General features: G+C 39.5%; 1 protein-coding gene across 1 annotated transcript; it reads right to left on the reverse strand.

The window, feature by feature from the left end:
- Positions 1–6,557: 6,557 nt before the first annotated feature.
- Positions 6,558–23,397, reverse strand: LOC113889635 (guanylate-binding protein 1-like). Its single transcript, XM_027536602.1, has 11 exons — positions 23,231–23,397; positions 17,489–17,688; positions 14,744–14,871; positions 13,762–13,871; positions 13,292–13,488; positions 12,451–12,693; positions 11,361–11,641; positions 10,480–10,692; positions 9,734–9,836; positions 9,298–9,491; positions 6,558–7,945 (listed from the first exon to the last, which is right to left on the reverse strand). Exons 2-11 carry the CDS (start codon positions 17,676–17,678, stop codon positions 7,829–7,831), a joined length of 1,776 nt encoding a protein of 591 aa, XP_027392403.1. The 5' UTR covers positions 17,679–17,688; positions 23,231–23,397; the 3' UTR covers positions 6,558–7,828.
- Positions 23,398–24,445: the final 1,048 nt, after the last annotated feature.

Here is a 24,445-nt window from a genome sequence, read left to right on the forward strand (position 1 = left end):
TCTTGTCTTCACAGATGAGCACTAGCACCTCAAACCATCCAAAGGAGCCCAGAGAGAGAGCATAGTCTGGAAATTCAGTCAAAACCAACTGTATTTCACTCTAGTTCCATAATGTGATTTCTCAGGACACAAGGCTGACTCATCAATATGAGCAGTCACAGTTTCTCTGAAAATTCTTGTAATGGAGACCAGTTCTGCTCCTATTATGAAAATCCAGACCCCAATCATTTATTCTGCACATCTTGAGTGCCCTTCTGTGCCAGGACCCCACAATGTATTTAGTTGTCCCGTCTCCTTAGTTAGTGTCAATCTGTTAACAGTCGCTTGGTGCTACAGACAGAATATTTTTCTCCCTCCAAAATTCATGTTAAAATCTAATCCCTAAAGTATTTGGAGGTGAGACTTTTGGGATCTGATTAAGTCATGAGGACATAGCCTTCATGAGTGGGATTAGTGCCCTTATAAAAGAGGAACCAGAGAGCTCCCCCACAACTTCCTCATGTCAGGACACAATGAGAAGGCACCATTTATGAACCAGGAAGCAACTCTCACCAGACACCCAATTTCTGGCAACTTGATCTTGGACTTCACAGACTCTAGAATTGCGAGGAGCAAATGTTTGTTGTTTGTGAGTGATGGGGAAGAAGAAGAAACAAAGCAAGATCTTTGGGTGCTGTTTTGCAGAAAATTTTCACTTTCATCCCATGTTCAAGGATTTATTAACAAAATAAGACACTTGTTATATACAAATAAATAATACCAAAATTTATTAGAGAATTATCTAGCTTCCTTTCAATATGTGTGTGTGTGCTAAGTCACTTCAGTCGTGTCCGACTCTGAGACCCCATGGACTGTAGCTGCCAGGCTCTTCTGTCCATGGGATACTTCAGGCAAGAATACTGGAATAAAAAGTTGTTTTGTAAAAACTTGGAATGTTGTTAAGTCTTGGGCTTCATTGGCCAGACACCCTCTAGAGGCTCAACAATCTCAAGACTTGTCCTCTATCTTATATGGGGACTCAACGCTTGTACTCACAGCAGACAGTCAGGGTACTCACAATCAGGGCAGTATCCAGGCAGCTTAGAAGCAAGGTCAGGGCCTGCTCTGTTTTCTCTCTGAAGCCTAAACAAAGCTATCTATTTAATTTCCCTAACAGATACAAAGTTTACAGGGTCAGATTTGGCATTTTAATTTCCTTAGCAAGAGTCTAGATCTTTCACGTGCGTGCATTCTCAGTCACTTCAGTCCTGTCCAACTCTTTGTGACCCTATGGACTGTAGCCCACCAGGCTCCTCTGTCCATGGGATTCTCCAGGCAAGAACACTGGAGTGGGTAGCCATTTCCTTCTCCAGGGGGATCTTCCTGACCCAGTCAGGTCTCTGTCTCCTACATCTCCTGCATTGCAGGTAGACTTTTTTTTTAAACTGCTGAGCCACCAAGAAGCCCTCTAGATCTTTCTTAACTGAAATATTTTTGTTCCTTGTTTCCTCAGGTGACTGAGGTCTCCCAGTGTTCCCTGAAGTCACAGAAAACAATAGAGGAATCCATCCTGCAGATAGACAAAGCTCTCCCCAATGGAGAGAAGGCGCTAGCAGGTATAGGGGCAGGGCTCAGCTCACAGCAATTGAGTAGGTTCCTGCAGTGCCTTCTGACATATTTGAGTGGGATATCTTCCTATAACAGGAACATCATCTCTTTCTGTAAAAGACACTCTGCCTTATCTGAAAATAACAAGTGGGGTTATAGTTGGCTGTCCAGCCAGACAGGCCTTGCCTTGCCCATCACATTCTGATACATGCTTTTGATGGTGTGTACATTGAGTGGATTCGGAAATTTTGCAGCAATTTTTAACTTTATTTATTTGGTCTCAGGACAACAAAGCATAGGCCTAACTGTTGCTTTCTTCATAAAACCTTCATGGGTAGTGGCCTGGGCTAAGGAAGCAGTTAAGAAGGATTGGGAGCTGCTAAGTCAGAAACTATGAAAGAAGCAGCAACAGATGATGGCTCAAGAGTGAACCTTTGGTAGATGAACCTAGATTCTCTTGTACAGAGTGAAGAAAGTTAGAAAGTAAAAAAAAAAAAGTTCTATATTAATGCATGTATCTGGAATCTAGAAAAATGGTACCGCTGAACCTATTGGCAGGGCAGCAATAGAGACCCAGACGTGGAGAACAGACTTGTGGACTCGGCAGGGGAAGGCGTACGTACCAAATTGCTTCAGTCGTGGCCAACTCTGTGCAACCCTAAGAACTGCAGCCTGCCAGGCTCCACTGTCCATGGGATTCTCCAGGCAAGAATACTGGAGTGGGTTGCCATGCCCTCCTCCAGGGGATCTTCCTGACCCAGGGATCAAACCCATGTATCTTATATCTACCTGTACTGGCAGGTGGGTTCTTTACCACTAGTGCCACCTGGGAAGCCAGGGTGGGACAAATTAAGAAAATAGCATTGAAACATACACAATACCATATGTAAAATAAATAGTTAGTGGGAATTTGCTGTATGACATAGGGAGCTCAAACCCAGTGCTCTCTGACAACCTAAAGGGCAGGATAGAGTGAGAGGAAGGTTCAAGAGGGAGGGGACATATGTATACCTTTGGCTGATTCATGCTGATGTATGGCAGAAACCAACACAACACTGTAAAACAATTATCTTCCATTTAAAAATAAATACATTTAAAAAAATTAAAAAAAGATGGAAACTTTAAGGAAAATAGACCCTGACTCAAGGTTGAGAGAATGGGAAAGAATGCCGAAGCACAAACTGAAGGTAAGTCTAGATCAGACCTGGGCAATGCTTGATAAATAATGCCAAGGCATTTCATGAAGTACTGACACCAAATTGTAAGCGAAGTCATGATCTCAGAGAAAAACACAAATGGCTTATGATTCACCAACTGCCTCAAATCTGTCTGGATTCTGCTTAAGCCCTTAAATCTATGAGTCAACCATCTTCTGTTATGTTAGACTTTAGAGTATACATGTAACATCTCCCAGGGAGCTGGACTTCTGTGTATGTTGATTATAGGATTGCCTCATTGTGTCCTAAATGAATAGAGCCTTAGCCTATACACTTCCTAATTTTCTTGGTACAACTATCAAAGAGACCTGAAATAGATACATCTAGACTTATAAGTATCAAGCTTGGTCAATATGGAACACAGGATGTGGACATTTCTGAAACTTGCTGCATTTATAAACACTGAGGAAAATGCTTTCTTTAATTTAATCTGGGCTTCCCTGGTGACTCAGACAGTGAAGAATCTGCCTGCAAAGCAGGAGACCTACCTGGGTTTGATCCTGAGGTCAGAAAGAGTCCCTGGAGAAGGGACTGGCTGAGTTCAGTTCAGTTCAGTTCAGTCGCTCAGTCGTGTCCGACTCTTTGCGACCCCACGAATTGCAGCATGCCAGGCCTCCCTGTCCATCACCAACTCCTGGAGTTCACTCAAACTCACGTCCATCGAGTTGGTGATGCCGTCCAGCCATCTCAACCTCTGTCATCCCCTTCTGCTCCTGCCCCCAATCCCTCCCAGCATCAGAGTCTTTTCCAGTGAGTCAACTCTTCGCATGAGGTAGCCAAAGTATTGGAGTTTCAGCTTCAGCATCAGTCCTTCCAAAGGACACCCAGGATTGATCTCCTTTAGAATGGACTGGTTGGATCTCCTTGCAGTCCAAGGGACTCTCAAGAGTCTTCTCCAACACCACAGTTCAAAAGCATCAATTCTTCAGTGCTCAGCTTTCTTTGCAGTCCAACTCGCACATCCATACATGACCACTGGAAAAACCATACATAGCCTTGACTAGACAGACCTTTGTTGGCAAAGTAATGTCTCTGCTTTTCAATATGCTATCTAGGTTGGTCATAACTTTTCTTCCAAGGAGTAAGCGTCTTTTAATTTCCTGCAAATTAACCATTTGCAGTGATTTTGGAGCCCCCCAAAAATAAAGTCTGACACTATTTCCACTGTTTCCCCATCTATTTCCCATGAAATGATGGGACCAGATGCCATGATCTTAGTTTTCTGAATGTTGAGCTTTACCCACTCCTATATTCTTGCCTAGAGAATTTCATGAACAGAGGAGCCTGGCAGGCTACAGTCCATCATGTCACGAAGAGCTGGACATAACTGAGTGACTAACACACTTCACTTTGTTAGCCAGTGTTCTATACAGGGTTAACAGTTCCCATTATTTGTTAGGTGCTACCTCAGTGGAACTGAGAATTAGGATCACTTTCCCTCCACACCAAAACCAATGCATCACCCATGGAGAGGGCACATCAGTTGACACTGTTTTCCAGATTGGATCGTGGGAAGATGGATAAGGTGTTTTTTTTGTTTTTGTTTTTTTTCAACCTCAACCCATTTACAAATCACTGTATTTTTCTCTAGGGATGTCAGTGAGTCTGTGCAGGGCCCCCTGACAGGAAGAATGATCAGGAGTCTCAAGTGTTACCCAGCAGTAACCATCAGTGATGTTAGACAAGGCTATTCTTACCTCTCGTTAGGGTAGATGTGTATAAGGGATCACCATGGGCAGAACCAGCTTGGAGAAGAGGACCAGGGAACTGGCTGGAGCCTCTCATAAAGTGGCATGCAAACCAACCCTGACTTTGTAAACTTATAAATATATAACTCTAACATGTCAATACCAGGTCTTACTCAAGGCTTCTTTTCTCCAAAAATAGCTATCCTACAAATTAAAAGCCTTTGTTACCATGTTTTCCCTTCAAATCTCACGTTCCAGGTACACTGAAACTAAATAAAGGGTGTATGGTTTGGTAATACAACTTTCATTCCAACTTGCAAGCAACAATGCATTTATTATGCTGACTCAACCTGACAGTTTTATTGCCTTACATTTGTGTAAATCTGAATTCTGACTTTTTTATCCTGGGTACTTTCATGCCCAGAAATAGCCAATGCATTTTTATTTTAGGTGTTTGTTCCTACAGTTAGGTCATGGTGGCTATTCTAATCCTGTTTTAGAATTTGACAAACCTATATGAATCTTATTCCCATAAGGCCATTATTTTTGTGCTCATATTTTTATCAGCTGAAGAATCACAGCAAATTTCTGAATTGAAACTGCTTCAAAAGTGTGGGAAGGACTGGTCCTTCTGCAACTTTGTTTTATTTCACCAAGCTTTGTACTGCAGGATGTTAAAACCAAGGAAAGAGCTCTGCCAAAACCTTAACCTTGGAATTCAAGCCTCTAGAATTGTAAGAAAAAAAAAATTTCTGTTATTTACGCCAAAAAAGAAAAATGTGACTATTGTCTCTGTACATCTTTCACTAGGTCCCAAGGCAAATAATATCAGGTGACAAATAGACAAACTTTATAGAAGAAGATGCTAGGCAATCTTATCTGGAGTTAAATTATTGAATATAAAGAAATATTGTATCAATTAAATGAAGATCTATTAACCTCCAATCATTTAGGAAATCATTTTTAAAATTGTTACTTTATCACTATTTACTCTTGTGTCACTCGCTGTGGCTCAAACAGAATATAATTTTAAATGATATTTCTTCTCATGTAATAACAAAACATGGAAGCTGACCCCATGGATAGTCCATGGAATTCTCCAGGCCAGAATACTGGAGTGAGTAGCCTTTCCCTTCTCCAAGGGATCTTCCCAACCCAGGGATCAAACCCAGGTCTCCTACATTGCAGGTAGATTTTTTACCAGCTGAGCCACCAGGGAAGCTCAAGAATACTGGAATGGGTAGCCTATCCCTTCTCCATTTCATTGGCCTCCTCTTAACATGGACACAAATAAGGAAAAGGAAATGCTGCATGATGGCAAATAGGAATATAGATTTCTCATCTCAGTCTTCTCATAAATTCTGCTTATGAATGCCTGCTTGATCTTCTAGAGGCAGATAAAAATGTATAGGTTAATAGAGGTTACATTAATTCTGCAATTATGGAGTTTAGTTTATGTAATGGTATAGCTTATAATCTGGTATAGAAACTCATGCTACAAAACTAGAAAGGGAGTTACTTTTGTTTAGCTTTAATTTTCTTATTTTTAAATGATTAACAAAGAAACCACTATTAGGTTTTGAATGCAGAGTTATTCTTTTCTATAATGAAGTTTAACTAATAAAAATGTATTTGGTTTACTCCTTTCTTGCAGTGCAGTGTGGGAACTACAGGGTGAATTTACATAAATACTCCACTTAATATGCTTGAGTCTCATGTGGTCTCCTATGAAGCTGCAGTTTGAGTAAAAAACTACTACTTATCAGCACTTGCCTAACTGTGGAAGGAGGTATTCTCCATGCTGATGGGAAACGAAGGGAAGATTCAATGGAAAAAAAGGTTCTAAGGCAATCAGAACAAGCAGGTTTATTAATGTAGATTCAGTGGCATTAGCTGCTTCCCTGCTTTTCTCTCATCATGTAATATTTTGAAACACTGTATAATCTTTTTCACAATGCTAACATATGCAATGTAATCCCTATATTCCTTACAAATGCAAGGAACATAAAGCAGATGTGAAAAACTTTGATGAATGTTTCTATTATATAAAGCAAGAGTCTGCAAATTATGGCTTCTGAGTGCCAGCTGTATTTTAAAACAATAGTTTCTTGGAAAACAGGCATACCATCCATTTGTGTATCATCTGTGGTTGCTTTATGGCAGAGTTGAGGACATACTCATGAATAATTACTATCCCAGACTTTACAAAAACATTAGCCAGTCATGGCTATATAAATGAAAACATTATATTTTTTTGGTGAAAAACTATAAAAAATCAGAAATGTAAAGTTCAACATTTTACATTTTAACTTCCGAACTGAAATAATTCTTCATTGCTCTAAGAAGTTTTAAGCATTTACCTAGGGCTTTTGACAGTTGTGATAAAGTCCTAAGTAATACCAAGAGTATTATTTTACTGATCAAAAGAAGTCAAAAACAACCCATATTCTCTTGAGGGATGTGACTCAAGAATTGGGAAACAATAGCCTAAACTTCAGGGTAATGAACAATTTAATAATTAATTTAGCTCAGTTTTCTAACACGTTATCTGTCATCATTTCAAGCTCATCTTTGCAAGTTATAAATGGCTACAAAGACAATGTATAATTGTCATCCTGTTACTATGTTTAGTATAGTGTCACTTGAAGTTCTAAAGTGTCCCATTAAAGTTATTAATTAAAGTAATTAAAATTATAATCTTGGTGAAATGAACAAGAAGGGAAAGTCTCCTTTTTTAGCCCATTCATTTATGATCCAAGTTACAATCATGCTAATGGTTTCTTCCATCTTCCTGTGGAAATTCTGTAGACCTTCTAGATCACTATACAAGGTGATTTGCTTTAGCTTGGGATTCACCAGTAAGCACTGCCCATTCCAGGTATCCAGGAGTCACATCACTACTGACAGACCATGCAGACTTGAAACAATGGGACACCTTATACTGCCTTTACTAGAAGCTAGAATGGTTCTTCTCAACCTCTTGTGCATTTGGTCAAACTCATGACCAACTATGTCCCAAGACTTTGACCTAAGACTTTGCTCAGTATCCACTTGTCTAACTAGTGGTCATCTGGAAGAAGAAGTTCCTGGGTGGTACCAGCTTATGATACCTCCTGTGCTGGCACAGAGGTAAAGTGCGTCTTACTACACAGTTTACAGTATTGTGAGGAAGATGCACATGACTTCAATTATAGAACTGCATGTCTTTGCAAATTTTAGTGTAGTAAAAATGTGAAACCTAAATATTATCAAGTATGGTGACACTTTTCTTAGTTTTAAACTTCTTGAGTAATGCTTTGGATAAGAGTGACCAGGAAAGCTCTATTCTTTAATTCTTTAGCCTAGGACACATCCCTTCTTTGGTTTATTCATCTTCTTCTGGAGACTCTGTATTTCCTTATGAAGTCGTCTGTTCTCTTCTTGGAATCCTTCCTGTAGTAGTCGGGACTGTTCCTAAAAAGATACAAATGGAAATTGAATAGTGTATATCATTAAGTAAATCTCTAACTACTATCTAGTTTCCACATTCAAGGATTTTTTTTTTTTTACTTTTCATTTATTTATTTTTTATTGAAGGATAATTGCTTTACAGAATTTTGTTGTTTTCTGTCAAATCTCAATATGAATCAGCCATAGGTATACATATATCCCCTCCCTTTCGAAACTCCCTTCCATCTCCCTCCCTGTCTCACCCCTCTAGGTTGATACAGAGCCCCTGTTTGAGTTTCCTGAGCCATACAGCAAATTCCCGTTGGCTATCTATTTTACATATGGTAATGTAAGTTTCCATGTTACTCAAAAATGTTTAATTTCTTCTTGAAATTTTCTCTATCATTAATTTTCATTTTACTTTCTCTTAAGTCTTCTATCTCTGTGATTGCTTTTCCTGAGTCTCCTTGAGTTAAGAAAGATTTTGACTTACATCTCCTGACATAAGTTCATCTTGATATGTTGATAAATCTCAATTAGCAGTCTTAATTTTTTCTCCCATTATTTGTATACAACCTTTGTGGACAACCTAATGAAATGTTTGGCTTTGAGTCTTATCTATGCATTTTTATTTTTTTAACACACACACATACACACATAACACAGAAATAGAAGGATTTCCAAAATCTGATACATTGTCTAAATCTTAGATCAGGAAATTTGGTCTAAGCTTCCACAACTTGGTGGCAGGAGGACCAAAATATAGGTGAGGGAATCAGGGTCCCAGACTTGATCATACTGGATTTCTGCACAGCTCAACACATACTAGGAGTAGGGCATAGGAAACCAGTAGGAGTGACAGACAGACACAGCAGTGTGAGTTAAGGAGTCCTTCTGCTTATGCAGGATTTCTTATAGCTAACGGTCATACCAGTTGTGACAGGAAAAAAAAATCATGGATCCCTCTAAGCGGTGAAGACAGTTCAGATATCTATCTTCCCAAGCATTGTGACCCTATAAAAGTTATTTAGTCTTGTCTGAACCTCTCTTTCATCTCCTAAGTATTAGGGACATGACAGGTCTTGCTTTGATATGGATAAGACCCTTTTTTTTTTTTAATGCCTAGCAGATAACAGCTACCACGATTGACAGATACAGTGATAAAAGACTAGGTGTGACATAGCTGCAAGTAAAATCTTTTAGTAACAAGACACTGTAGGGGCCAGTTCAGGCAGACAAATAGGGACTGAAAAGTACAAGTAAGCAAGCAAGGTCCTTCTTCTGGGCTTCAAGTTCACTGCTGGGCCACGTTTGTGACCAGGGAGTGTGGAGGGAAAACAGAATAACAGGAACCACACGGTGTTGCAGTTAAATACCTGCAGTTTGAGAGCAAGAGTTCTCTCTTGCTCTTCCAGTAACAGGGCCCTATCCCTCTCCATCTTCTCAGTCAGCTGTTTCACATGTTCCTGATAGCTCTTTTCTTTCTGTTCCATCATCTGCTGGTTCTTTATTTGCATTTCCTCCAGCATTTTTGCTGCAGCCTGTGCAGATTCAGCTTTCACACGTTCCACTGTCAGGAGGAAGAGGAAAAAGAAAAATGTATATGGAGACCAAGTTGCTTCTTTCTTCCATGTACAATTCCCTATCACTGTTGCTACTGGCTGCATACACACTACTCAGAAAAGATATTAGCAAATAAGAGACATCTTTTCTCATGTTGCTATAGTTTAAGGCTCCTCGGTTCACCTAGCTGAATTAGTTAGAACTTTAAAGAGCTTTCGAGGCTGTCTAGTCTCTTGACTTGCTCCTCACCTTCAATCAACTTTTCCTTCTCTGAGAGCGTCTGGTCTGTCTGTAGAATTGCGTCAGTCACAGACTCCTTGGACTTCAAGTATTCCTGAAGAATCTCCTCAGCCTGGGATCCAGGCAAAATAGGGTTAGCAGTAGGAAATGACTATAAACACTTATTCATGTTTTCCACCTTTCCCTCTAGGAACTGCTCCTCTTGGCCCTGGTGTGCCTGGTGATCAGATTCTCTGTCACTGGGCTGAGCACATGCTCCAGACTGGCCAAGCAAGGTGCCCTCCTGAGCAGAATCCTTTTTAAGAGGTTGATATACATGTAAATAGTGATTCTCTGTTCTTGTAAACTGAGGGCTCTGATTTTGGAGCTGTTGGTGCTGTGGTCCCTTATGGGGTGAACTTGTTGGAGAATGAAAGCATTATGGAGAAAGTGGATCTGAATAAAATGGGTAGAGGGAGAATGGGAGGGAGGGAAGTGTAGGGCTGGGGGGAGCCACAGGCAGAGAGATAAATGGTGACATTATTTGAAATTTTGGATACATCTGGTAATCCAGTTTATAACTCAATTGTTAACTTAGTATATGCTCTTGGATGAGCACATTGTTTATACCTGGTGTAACAGGCTCCCTGTACGTGTTTATAGAATGAGAGCCTGAATGCTGTTGGTCCTGTACTTGCGCATCTGTGTAAAACACACGTGGTCACACTGTCACCTCAAGGAGGCATCAGTAGCTTCCCAGAATCAAACTTGGTTACCTGTATGCCCTTTCTGGGCTCCTGAAAATACTTCTTCTTCAGCTCTTGCATCTTCTCAATGAAGAGGCAATAGCCCCCAGGTTTCAAATAGATCCCCTGTTTCATATCTTCTTCTAGAGGACTGAAAATATCCTTCAGTAAAGCAGAGCAATGATCTTCTGATGCTTTAAGATTCTGGTTACAAAAGTCATCTCGCTTTTTATCTAGCTGGGCCTTTAATGTAAAAAATAAGAAGTATTAATAAACAGAAGAATTAAAAGAGGTTAGCTTGACCTCCAAATTTCTGGAAAAGCTTTTCAAAAAAATAAAAGTAAAAAAAGTCTGTGACCACTAGAAGAACTCATAGAAATGCAACAAAATCATATCCTTCCTCCTGATCCTGACTTTCTACAGAAGTCCCTTTCTCCATGAGGGTAACCTTTGGAGCAGAGATTACTAGCTACATGCTTCACCTTTGGAGAAAACTCCTAATTTTCCAACTGGACAAATGATTGCATGTGAAATAAATGTAGCTCAATATAAACCCATTTATGATAACTAAGAATAAAATATTCTTTGCTTTTGGCCAAAATATCCAATCAGTCTGATAAAAATGAGTCTGTGATTTGATTAGAAGCCCTGATTATTAGAAAATTCTATTATTATTAGAAGCCCTGTGTGCATGTAATGAAATTATAGGGAAGATTATTAGTTTATTCATGAAAGAAAAAAGTTTCAGTGCCTCATAATAAAGTATATCATAATAGAATTGGTTCCTCTTATGATAACAAATAATGTTTGTCTAGAAAAATTGCTTTTCACAAAATAAGCACCTATTTCATTTTCTAGTAATACTTTACTTTCCAAGAGCCTAATATGTATAAACTTGAGAAAAAAACTACCGCTAATTCTTTTTGAAATAATTGGTCTATGTCTTTGAAGGAACTCTTCATGAAGACTTCAATGGCCTCTTTTTCACTGGCCCTGTGCAGGTCCAGCAGTTCCTGGAGGGTTTCTGTGGGCAGCTGCAGCTTCTGGCCCATCTGCTGGTCATAGTGGGCAATGGCCTTTTGTACTGCGGCTGAGTTCTCGATCTCAGCCAAGGCCAGGACTGCATTCTCCATGCAGGGCAGATCCCCACTGTTGATGGCATTGACATAGGTCTGCACCAGGGTCTCTAAACCTACGACAGAGAACAATGATGATGTTTAATGTAGGCATCAGTGAGGAAACTTTCTATTCTAATTCTAATGTTGTTTATTACCAACCATTTATTTTTCAGCATCACCTGAAAACTTGCTAAAAATGCAGCCTCTGACCCAGTTTGAATGACTTAGACCCTCCTCTTTGGCAAGATCCTCAGGTGGTATATATACATCAATGGTTGAGAACCTTTTGTGTTTATTGAGTACATTTATTTCACCCACAGGTACTGTTAGGCCAGAAACCATATCTCTCTCATTTATGTCTGTATCATCAGCCCTGGTAAGTCCATGGGAAACATTTGATTAATATTTGTGGAGCAAATCAAAATGAATCCTCCATTTTGCTTACTCTAGCAGAGCATTATAGGAGACCTTTCTGTGATGCTGGAAGTATTCTGTGTGTGCTCTCCAGGGTGGGAGCCACTAAGCTCATGTAGGTGTGAGCCCTTGAGACACGGCTGTGTGATCAGAATGTTAAATTTCTATATTTTTTATTAGCTACATTTAAATTTAGATAGGAACACTTGTCTAGTGAAAACCATGTTGGACAGGGCAGGTCCAGTTTACTAGGACAATTGTCTGCTCTCAGAGCTTTTATTTTTGCCTTTTGTATCTTTTCTCAACTATGAAGTCTGACTAATAAAACCTATCAGAAGTGTTGGTGCCACCTAGAATTTATCACGATAATATCAGTAGATGTACATTTTTCAAAGTTGAAGCTACATGGATGTTATCACACCATCCTCTAGTCTTAACAGTGATAGTGAAGACTGGGAAGAGGACTCACGAGGTCCATCCACCTTGATGCCTCCTGAGAGAGTTTTAGTTTTGGAATCGCTAAAGATGTAAGAACAGAAGACCACAGCTTGTTGCACAAATTCGGAGTCCAGCTCATCGTCACACAGTTCCTCAAGCTGGCCCAGTTTCTTCCTATGAGTGGGTCGATCAAAGATGAAGCATTTCTTCTTTGGGAAGAACTTTCGGATACAGAGTCGAGGCAGATTAAAAGTTTTATCTTTTGGGCTGGTACCTGGAGGAAGTAAAAAGGAATTTGCCTAATGTAGGGTCTTGCAAACATTTCCCGTAAAGGGTCAAACAGTAAATAGACTTTGCAAGCCAGATGGTCTCTTTTCTGAGTACTCAAGTCTCCTATTGTAGCCTAAAAGCAGTCATAGAGAAACTATAAATAAATGGATATGACATTATTTCAATAAAATCTTATTTACAAAACCAACTGGCAGGCTAGATTGGACAATATTTGCCTGTAGCAATCCTTTACCAGCCCTAAACTGTGCATGGTTCCTGCTTGCATTTCTTTTCTTCAAATAAATGACCATTCTACTCCTACTCTTTGGCTAATTACAGCACCACAAGCCCTAAGCATGGAGATATCAATCTAATCACAGCACAGGGAAAGGTGAAAGAAAAAGAAATTTATTCTTAGAACAGGGAGAAAAATAATCTAAAACCAAATCTATTATTCAGATAGTAAACAAGCATTACTTCTTAGTAATCACCCATTGAGAAGAAATAGAAACTACAAGTAGAAGACAACCATTGACAGAAAACTAAGGAACAATAGTTTTTAGTGTGTTGTCATCTGTTTACCAATTCTAAGTCCCCTTTACCTTTCTTCAGCTTGAGTGAATTCTCCAGGTACTCGTCTGCTGTGATGGACTGTCCATCTGCTTCCAAGTCTAGGGAGAAATCCCTCAGTGTCCATACAAAGTCTGGAAAGAAGCTCACAAAATCAGCTGAATCCTCAACCCCATCCACATCAGGTGAGGATTTTGCCCTGATTCTATCTGTCAGCTCCGTCACATAGCTGAGTAGCCAAATAAGGAAAACTGGCATGAATGAACAGTAACCCCTCCCCAATCCTATATTAGTTCCACATACTAAACCTTTATTTCTCCTTTGTTCTTAACCCAAGTATCCAAAGTATCAATTCTTCAGTAGGTTATAGGATTTTCCCCTTGCCATTGAATTCTTTTTTATATTTCTCCTGTTTGTTTCACCAGGATTCACAGTAGTCAGCTGTTTTTTAAATATTGGTCTCCCCTCTGATTTTGATGTAGGTTGGATCCCAAAAGGATACTGCAGTTGGTCCATGGCCTGCTGGTTGATAGTTCCCATACTATTGTACACAAAAGTGCTGCTCAAGAGTATTGCTAGGGCAAAGATCCAGGAGTCATTCTGGTTGTCACCCTGAAAATCAGAACATATTTTACCAGGATTGTGTTTCATTCTTATGGCACTTTCCTGATCAGCAGTAGTAAAAGGAGGCTCATGTAACTAGAGTTTTTTTTTTTTTTCTTTCAAGACTGGTGACAAAGAAAACCAAATCCAAGCAAAAATGACTTTGAATAGTTTTCTGATATGTTTTGTTTTACCCTGATTCTCATTAGACCCTCTTATGATCATTGGTAGATAATTGCAAAACAAATAGTCATTGTGGGTGGACAGTCAAAGGTCTTAAATGTAATTTAAATTTAATTTTTCTCTTTATTTTTACAGAAAAATTGTCTTAATATTAGGGTACTAATACTTGTTTCTATCTCAGTAGGATATTGTTGTTCAACTAACACTTCCCATTTCTTATCTTATAAATATTCCAGACAATACTATAAGGCAAATATAGATCTAATACACCTGTTTTACAGATCAGAAAGCTGAGGTTAAAAAGGTCAAATAATTTACAAAAGTCACTGAGTTACTGACAGACTTTAAAGTTAAAGCCAAGGGTATGGGGCTTTGGAACCTAAATCCTTAACTGAAGTTCTTTGCAAGATAAAATTCATCACTTTGAGTTTATCTGTACTCCCTTTATGCATCTGTGTTAACTGGCTTAGCTTATAGCTTTTTGTTCATTAGGATACTGTCTACTGACCACTATGCTCTTCTTCTAGGATTCTGCCTTATGAATATTTTCCTAACCCCTGGTTCCTAACTTGGTTTCATAGCATATAAACAGAAATGAAGAAACATGGTTAAACAAAGGTCTTATTTAAAGGAAAATTAAAAGTGTAGAGGACATTCAGACATGAGGGCTTAGTCCAAACTGGAACCTCATTCCTTACCTTCTCCACATCCCCCAGACCCTCAGTATCAAGCAGAACTAGAGTACGGTTTGGCTTCTTGGGATGAGGCACACACCACATCCAGATGCCCTTCGTGTGAGACTGCACTGTGGAGCCCAGAGAGAAGCCTGCAAGGGGTATGGGGAAAAGAGAGGGTGGAATTCTAATATCAAGTGGTTCTGGAAGTTGGGATGCAAGTTAACAAATCAAGTTTAGGAGAACTGAAACCACAACAAGTATTAATCTTACTTACAATCAGAGAAACAGGGAAAGTAAAATATCAAATACTTAAAAAAATGCAAAACCTTTTCATGAGGAAAACAATCAACAAACTAGAAATTTAAGGAAAATCTCAACATAATAGAAGTCATATAAAAAAAAAAAAAACCACAGCCAACATAATATTCAACAATGAAAGAGAGAAAGCTTTGCTTCTACAAAAATTAACCCAAATGGATCAAAGACCTTAAGAGCTATTAATAAAACTATGAAGGTAGTAGAGGAAAATACAGGAGAAAAACTTCACAATATTGCATTTAGCAAAAATTTCTTGGAAATAATACCAAAAATATAAATAGAAATAAAAATATATAAGTTGGACTTCATCCAAATTAAAACACATATGTATCAAAGGACACTGCTGCTACTGCTGCTGCTGCTGCTAAGTCACTTCAGTTGTGTCCGATTCTGTGCGACCTCATAGACGGCAGCCCACCAGGCTCCCCCGTCCCTGGGATTCTCCAGGCAAGAGCACTGGAGTGGGTTGACATTTCCTTCTCCAATGCATGAAAGTGAAAAATGAAAGTGAAGTCGCTCAGTCGCGTCCGACTCTTCCTGACCCCATGGACTGCCCCCTACCAGGCTCCTCTGTCCATGGGATTTTCCAGGCAAGAGTACTGGAGTGGGGTGCCATTGCCTTCTCCGATCAAAGGACACTATTGAGAGTTAAATAGATAACACACAAATTGGGAGGAAATATTTGCTAGTCATAAATCTAATAAAGGATTGATACACAGAATATATAAAGAAGTCTTAATACAATTTAACACAAATAAATTAAAGGTCAACCCAACTAACAAATGAGCAAATGACTTGACAGACATTTCTCTTGAGAAATTATTCAAAAGACCAATGAACACATGAAAAGATACTCAACATTACTAGTCATTAGGGAAGTACAAAGCAAAACCACCATGTATTAAAACAACCTGTAATGGAAAATAACCTGAAAAAATATATATGCATATATAGCTGAATCACTTTGCTGTACGCTTAAAACTAACACAATATTGTAAATCAACTGTACTTCAAAAAAAGGGCAACAAAGCATAGCATACAGCTTAAGTAAATTCTGAAAATTAATTGATATTTATAATGAAGTTGGAAAATTTGACACTGAATGAATGTGATAATATTAAAAATTTTTTACTTTAAAAAACCACAATGAGATACTACTTCATACCCATTAGGATGGCCATTATCAAAAAAGCTATAACAAATGTTACCATTGTGTGTTTCTGGTGGGAATGTAAAATGGTATAGTTTCTGTGGAAAATAATATGGTGATTTCTTTAAAAAGCTTAGCATAGAATTATCATATGATCCAGCAATTCCATTTCTTGGTGTACACCCAAAAGAAGTGAAACCAGGTACAGAACAGATATTTGAACACCCATGTTCTTAGTAACATTATTCACAGTAGCCAAAATGAGGGAACAGTCCAAATGTCCATAAACTGGATGACTGGATAAGCAAATGGGTATCACATACAATTACTCAGGCTTAAAAAGGAAGAGAATTTGATACCTGTTACAACATTGTTGGACCTTGAAGACATCATACTCAGTGAAATAAACCTATCACTAAAGGACAAATAATATATGATTCTTTACACGAGATTCCAAGACTGGTCAAATTTATAGATAATATAGAATTGTGGTTGTCAAAGGCTGGGGCATTTTTGTTTATTGGGGTATAGAATTCCTGTTGGGGGAAATTTACAGAGATGGATGTTAGTGATGTTTACACAACAGTGTGAATTTACTTAATATCACAGAATTTTAAAAAATGTTAACAATGGTAAATTTTGTGGTAAATTTTATGTATGTGTATCCTGCATAAGGGCATGCACAGTCATTTCAGCTGTGTCTGACTCTTTGCAACTCCATGGACCATAACCCACCAGGTTCCCCTGACCATGAGATTTTTCCCAGCAAGAATACTGGAATGGGTTGCCATGCCCTCCTCCAGGAGTCTTTCCTACCCAGGGATCAAACCCGGGTCTCCGGCATCTCTGCATTGCAGGTGGATTCTTTACCTGCTGAGCCACTGGGGAAGCCCATGTATAACTTAACAACAGTTAAAAATAAGAAAAGAAATAAGAACAACCAATACAGATTTAAACATTTTTTAAATCTTAAAGATTAATAGAAATGCTCTCATTACATGAATATTTTTGTAAGTGTCTTGTAGTTTATTATTACATACATTACTTATTTTTTATTACCACATTTGTCTTTCTAGGAAAGGAAAAAATTGTGCTTTTGAAAAAGAAACTAAGACAAAGTGCAAAGAGCTGTGATCTGATACAGGTCATAGTGACGATCAGAACATAACTGTGGACTGAAAGTTAGCTTTCAATATTCCTTCCAGGTCTCTCACTTCCTCTCCTCACATCACTGTGCTGCACGCAGGGAGTGTGGGTGGACAGAAGGGACTTGGCTGGGCTCTGCCTACGTCACTCACCCTTGTTCTTCCCGGCCAGCTTGTTCATCAGGTAGGACTTGCCTGTGCGGTAGAGGCCCACGATAGCCACCACCACAACAGGCTGCCTGATGGCAGACAGGATCTTCAGAGCTTCTGGATTAACCAGCAGTCTCCCATTAATATTCTTAATGAGGCACTCTGGGCCTGGCATGTGGATCTCTGAGGCCATGTCCCTTTGTCTGCAAGGGAAGATATGGGATGAATTAGAATTTCCAGTCTAAACAGATCAAGAGTTTTCATCAGGTCATTTTGCATTCAGAAGGAGGAATGTCAAAATCCCCACAATATAACTGTGTGCCTAGTTAACACAGTTAACTTCAGCAAAGAGAAAGATGATCCTAGTGCATCTGGAGATTTTTTGGCCAATCACAAAAAAACTTGGCCATTTATGTCAACAGTGAAATATATGAGATTAAATCTGTTTCCTTTTGAAAATTGGAGAAATATTACCAAAGTAGCTCATTAAAAATATTGATATGACAGTGACTTACCAACATACAATCACCCTCATGAACAAAATCTTCCATTTAATTTACCATTGAAATCTTCTATTTGGATTCACATTTAAAAACTTATGAAAGTGAAAATTGCTCAGTTGAGTCCGACTCTTTTTGTGACCCCATGGACTATAAAATCCATGGTATTCTCCAGGCCAGACTACTGGAGTACATAGCTTTCCCCTTCTCCAGGGAATCTTCCCAACCCAGGGATCGAACCCAGGTCTCCTGCATTGCAGGCAGATTCTTCACCAGCTGAGCCACCAGGTATACCCAAGAATACTGGAATGCGTAGCCTATCCCTTCTCCAGTGGATCTTTCCAGCCCAGGAATCGAACTGTGGTCTCCTGCACTGAGGTGGAATTTATACTAGACATTAAATGTAAAACAGAATAGGATTCAGAGAGATTTGTTGCATTTCCTAACTTTGTGTGAAGAGTCAATATTTATTTTTTATTCATTAATTCTTACTATGAATAAAGAATTTCATGAATAAAGATTCATCAATTGATATATGTCTCTGAACAATTTTTAATGATTTGAAATGCATTTTCTCATTAGCTATCCTTATTTCTACTGAAATAATAATTCACAGATTTTCTCACACTTCTTTCCTAGAAGTGGAACTGACTTTAGCAAATTTTATAAAAGTCTGTAACCTTGTGAAACACATGGCTTAAAGCTCTTCCAAAAGATTGCTGTGGGCTTATAGAAACAAGGGGCTTGGAAACTTAAAATTCATTAGCTTCACAATAAATTCAGTTCAGTTCAGTCACTCAGTCATGTCCAACTCTTTGTGACCCTGTGGACTGCAACACACCAGGCCTCTCTGTCCATCACCAACTCCCGGAGTTTACTCAAACTTATGTCCATTGAGTCGGTGATGTCATCCAACCATCTCATCCTCTGTCATCCCCTTCTCCTCCTGCCCTCAATTTTTCCCAGCATCAGGGTCTTTTCAAATGAGTCAGTTCTTCATATCAGGTAGCCAAAGTATTGGAGTTTCAGCTTCAACATCAGTCCTTCCAATGAATATTCAGGACTGATTTCCTTTAGGATGGACTGGTCTTCTCCAACACCACAGAGTCTTCTCCAACACCACAGTTCAAAAGCATCAATTCTTTGGCACTCAGCTTTCTTTAGAGTCCAACTTTCACATCCATACATGACTACAGGAAAAACCATAGCTTTGACTAGATGGACCTTTGTTGGCAAAGTAATGTCTCTGCTTTTTAATGTTATCTAGGTTGGTCATAACTTTTCTTCCAAGGAGTAAGCATTAAATTTCATGGCTGCCGTCACCATCTGCAGTGATTTTGGAGCTCCCCCAAAATAAAATCTGCCATTGTTTCTACTGTTTCCCCATCAATTTGCCATGTAGTGATGGGACCGGATGTCATGATCTTAGTTTTCTCAATGTTGAGCTTTAAGCCAAATTTTTCACTCTCCTCTTTTACTTTTATCAAGAGGCTCTTTAGTTCTTCTTCACTTTCTGCCATAAGGGTGGTGTCATCTACATATCTGAGGTTATCGATATTTCTCCCAGCAATCTTCATTCCAGCTTGTGCTTCATCCAGCCCAGCGTTTCTCATGATGTACTCTGCATAGAAGTTAAATAAAGAGGGAATATACAGCCTTGACATACTCCTTTTCCTCTTGGAACAAGTCTGTTGTTCCATGTCCAGTTCCAACTGTTGCTTCTTGACCTGCATACAGATTTCTAAAGAGGCAGGTCAGATGGTCTGATATTCCCATTTCTTTAAGAATTTCCCACAGTTTGTGGTGAAAACAGTCAAAGGCTTTGGTATAGTCAATAAAGCAGAAATAGATGTTTTTCTGGAACTCTCTTGCTTTTTCGATGATCCAGCGGTTTTTGACATTTTGATCTCTGGTTCCTCTGCTTTTTCTAAAACCAGCTTGAACATCTGGAAGTTCACAGTTCATGTATTATTGAAGCCTGGCTTGGAGAATTTTGAGCATCACTTTACTAGTGTGTGAGATGAGTGCAATTGTGCGGTAGTTTGAGCATTCTTTGGCATTGCCTTTCTTTGGGATTGGAATGAAAACTGACTTTTCCAGCCCTGTGGCCACTGCTGAGTTTTCCAAATTTGCTGGCATATTGAGTGCAGCACTTTCACAGCATCATCTCTTAGGATTTGAAACAGCTCAGCTGGAATTCCATCACCTCCACTAGCTTTGTTCGTAGTGATGTTTCCCTAAGGCCCAATTGACTTTGAATTCCAGGCTGTCTGGCTCTAAGTGAGTGATCACACAATTGTGATCATCTGCGTTGTGAAGATCTTTTTTGTATGGTTCTTCTGTGTATTCTTGCCACTTCTGCTTAATATCTTCTGCTTCTGTTAGGTCCATACCATTTTTATCCTTTATTGAGCCAGTCTTTGCATGAAATGTCCCCTTGGTGTCTCTAATTTTCTTGAAGAGATCTCTAGTCTTTCCCATTCTATTGTTTCCCTCTATTTCTTTGCACTGATCACTGAGGAAGGCTTTCTTATCTCTCCTTGCTAGTCTTTGGAACTCTATTCTGGGAAATAGACTCTCGGAGGGCACAGACAGAACCTTGTGTGCACCAGGATCTGGGGGAAGGGAGCAGTGACCCCACGGCGATTGACTCAGACTTGCCTGCGAGTGTCCAGGAGTCTCCGGTGGAGGCGTGGGTTGGTGGTGGCCTGCTGCATTGTTGGGGGCACTGAGTGTAGCAGTACATGCATGGGACCTTTTGAAGGAAGCCACCATTATCTTCTTTACCTCCACCATAGTTTGGCTCCAGGTAAATAGCAGGGAGGGAACACAGGTCCACCCATCAACAGAAAATAAGATTAAAGATTTACTGAGCATGGCCCCGCCCATCAGAACAAGACCCAGTTTCTCCCTCAGTCAGTCTCGCCCTCTTATCCTTCTCTATCAGAGGGCAGAAAGAATGAAAACCACAATCACAGAAAACTAACCAGTCTAATCACATGGACCATAGCCTTGTCTAACTCAATGAAACTATAAGCCCTGCCGTGTAGGGCCACCCAAGATGGATGCGTCAGGGTGGAGAGTTCTGACAAAATGTGGTCCACTGGAGAAGGGAATGGCAAACCACTTCAGTATTCTTGCCTTGAGAACCTCATGAACACTATGAAAAGGCAAAAAGATAGGACACTGAAAGACGAACTCCCCAGCTCAGCGGGTACCCAATATGCTACTGGAGATTGGTGGAAAAATAACCAGAAAGAATGAAGAGACAGAGCCAAAGCAAAAACAATACCCAGCTGTGGATGTAACTGGTGATGGAAGCCAAGGTCCGATGCTGTAAAGAGCAATATTGCATGGGAACCTGGAATGTTAGGTCCATGAATCAAGGCAAATTGGAAGTGGTCAAACAAGGGATGAGATGACCATTATATCTACTACTGTAGGCAAGAGTCCCTTAGAAGAAATGAAGTAGCCATGATAGTAAACAAAAGAGTCCAAAATGCAGTACTTGGATGCAATCTGAAATAACGACAGAATGATCTCTGTTCATCTCCAAGGCTAACCATTCAATATCATGGTAATCCAAGTCTATGCCCCGACCAGTAATGCTGAAGAAGCTGAAGTTGAACGGTTCTATGAAGACCTACAAGACCTTCTAGAACTAACACACAAAAAAGATGTCCTTTTCATTATAGGGGACTGGAATGCAAAAGTAGGAAGTCAAGAAACACCTGAAATAATAGGCAAATTTTGCCTTGGAGTACGAAATGAAGCAAGGAAAAGGCTAATAGCATTTTGCCAAGAGAACACACTGGTCATAGCAAACACCCTCTTCCAACAACACAAGAGAAGACTCTACACATGGATATCACCAGATGATCAACACCGAAATCAGATTGATTATATTCTTTGCAGCCGAAGTTGAAGAAGCTATATACAGTCAGCAGAAACAAGACCGGCAGCTGACTGTGGCTAAGATCATGAACTTCTTATTGCCAAATTCAGGCTTAAATTGAAGAAAGTAGGGAAAACCACTAGACCATTCAGGTATGACCTAAATCACAATAAATTAGCCTCCAACTAAATGGGAATAAACTACACAATTGCTAACACTGTATGTTGCAAAAAATCAGGTGTGTATAGGAGGGGAGAAAAAATTGAAATAAAGATTAAAAGATCAGGAAGAGATTAACAGAGCTAGAGAAGAAAGTTATTGAAAGAAAATAGCTATATTTCCAGCCATACAATCTAAGTTTTCTGTTTTGTTCTTTTCTCCCATCTTGTAGAGGAGAAGTAGAAGTGGGAAGAAGATGAAGAAGGGTGGGGGTAAGGAGAGAGAAGTGGGAAGGGAACCAAGGGCAGGAAACTGAAAAGAGAGAGAGAGGTGTCAGACAGTATGTGATGAATGGGGCTAGTGCCAAGCCGAGGAAGTCAGGGGAAGAGTTTCCAGGAGGCAAGATCAGAACTCCTTGAGAGCCCAGAGAGGGCAAAATAAAAAACAATGGTGACTTTATCACTGCTCCAGAGTAGATTCTTTAAAGACAAAGCTTTTTATAAAGTGGTGGGACTGAATTCTGTCCTAAGGTGTAAGGCATCCTCGAGTTGGCACCAACACATTGAACCTAGTGAACCTGTGCTGTTTCTAAAGGAAGATGTCGACTTTAAAATAGAGTGCAAAGGTAGGACTGAAGAGTATGATGTCTTCATAAATCTACATCTTCCACTCTGGATTTCAGCTTTTCTCCTTGTCTTTAACAGTGCCAGGTGACTGTTTCCACTGCACCTCATTTACTGTTCTTTCCTTCTCATGAGAAAAACAAAAAAACAACAACAAAAAAAAATCTGCCACCCTTTCAGTCTCTTGGCTGCAGTCAAATCAGTATTGAGCAAGTTGTATCAAAGAAAATGGTAATACAATCATTATCCCCAGTCAACATCAGCAAAGAGAAGGACAATCCTAATTCATTCCAAACTCAGTTTAGCCCTGTGTCCTTGGTGCTTAACTCCACACAAGCACAGTCATGACCCAGAGATGGGATGGCCCATGCTAACACCTGGATCTCATCTGACCAATGTCCCAAATCAGGATGAGCTACAGTCTTGATGCTGATCATTTATTAGAAAACTAACCATTACAGATCCCTTCGCACCCCTGCACTAATCTTACCATGGGCTCCTGCTCTCAAAACAGGGCTCCTTTAGCACTGAAGAAGAATCTGCTTTGAGGAAAAGCTAGAGTTCTTACCTGTTTTCTTCTCAGCTCAGGTGGAATGGTTCTGTAACAAATTTCTCTTTCTCTCACTAGATGGTTAGACTTCTATTTCACCAGCTCAATATCCTGGGTCTTGCCTGCTTTCCTTTAGCAAACAGAGAGAAGGAAAGGAACCTCTCTAACAGATTTACAGTAATGTGAAACTGAAAGCACTGAGAGCAAAGCAATGACTCAACAGCCATATAAGGAATTTCTGACAGCTATTCTAAAAAAAAAAAAAAAAAAAGATGGGTTTGACACAATTTCTCTAGAACCTTCACGTTAATAGCTTTGAAAGACATCTTAGAGACCATTTAGTGTTGAAAAAGGTGACTATTAGATTCTTAAATATAATGGAATGTATCTCAGGATTGGGTGTCACTTTGGGAAACCTAGAATAGGAAGCATATTAATTTTTAGGTTTAATTTCCTTAAATAATGGACAGACACATAGTGGACGTGGCTCCTCTTTTATGCATGCTGTAAGTGAAGAAAATGACTCATCTTACAGATTCATGAATGTGAAGCCCCTGGAATTTAATACCCAGGGCACACACAGCATGTGTTCCATGCTCAGTGCTGATCACTCTACATAGGTTAAATAACTGATATTTTATAACAGACATTTCTCCACCATTTTATAGAAACTGAGGCACAGAAAGATTAAATGTCTTATCCCAAATCACAACACTATAAGTAACTTGAACCAAATCACTCTTCATTCCAAACCCTCTTGTTAAGCCACTTCACTATACTGTCTTTTCATGTTTGCTCAGTGAATAGTAGTAGAAGTAACAGCTTTATTGCTTAATTTCTTTCTAAGAAGCACATATGTTACAATTGTCCAATTCATTTCTGAGTAAAACCATGCAAAATGAGTGGTGTGCTATCTCCATGAAAACAAGGAGGCTTCAGGAAGGGTAAGATAATATGCCGGGTCAAGTTCACTAAGCATGTCGTAGAGGTGAGATGTGAATCTGAAACTCTTTTTACCCTTAAACTATGCTTCCTGTGAACAAAGCTAGTGGAGGTGATGGAATTCCAGTTGAGCTATTTCAAATCCTGAAAGATGATGCTGTTAAAGTGCTGCACTCAATATGCCAGCAAATTTGGAAACTCAGCAGTGGTCACAGGACTGGAAAAGGTCAGTTTTCATTCCAATCCCAAAGAAAGGCAATATCAAAGAATGCTTTAACTACCACACAATTG

Source organism: Bos indicus x Bos taurus, chromosome 3 (genome assembly GCF_003369695.1).
Source record: "Bos indicus x Bos taurus breed Angus x Brahman F1 hybrid chromosome 3, Bos_hybrid_MaternalHap_v2.0, whole genome shotgun sequence".
NCBI lineage: Eukaryota > Metazoa > Chordata > Mammalia > Artiodactyla > Bovidae > Bos > Bos indicus x Bos taurus.

Excerpts from the sequence above, each read along its gene's own strand:
- LOC113889635 (XM_027536602.1), bottom strand. The coding sequence starts at position 17,678 with ATGGCCTCAGAGATCCACATGCCAGGCCCAGAGTGCCTCATTAAGAAT. Across the intron at positions 11,642-12,450 it reads CATCAAGGTGGATGGACCTC|GTTTAGAGACCCTGGTGCAG; the intron begins GTGAGTCCTCTT and ends TCTCTGTCGTAG. Across the intron at positions 9,492-9,733 it reads GAAGGAAAAGTTGATTGAAG|TGGAACGTGTGAAAGCTGAA; the intron begins GTGAGGAGCAAG and ends TCCTCCTGACAG.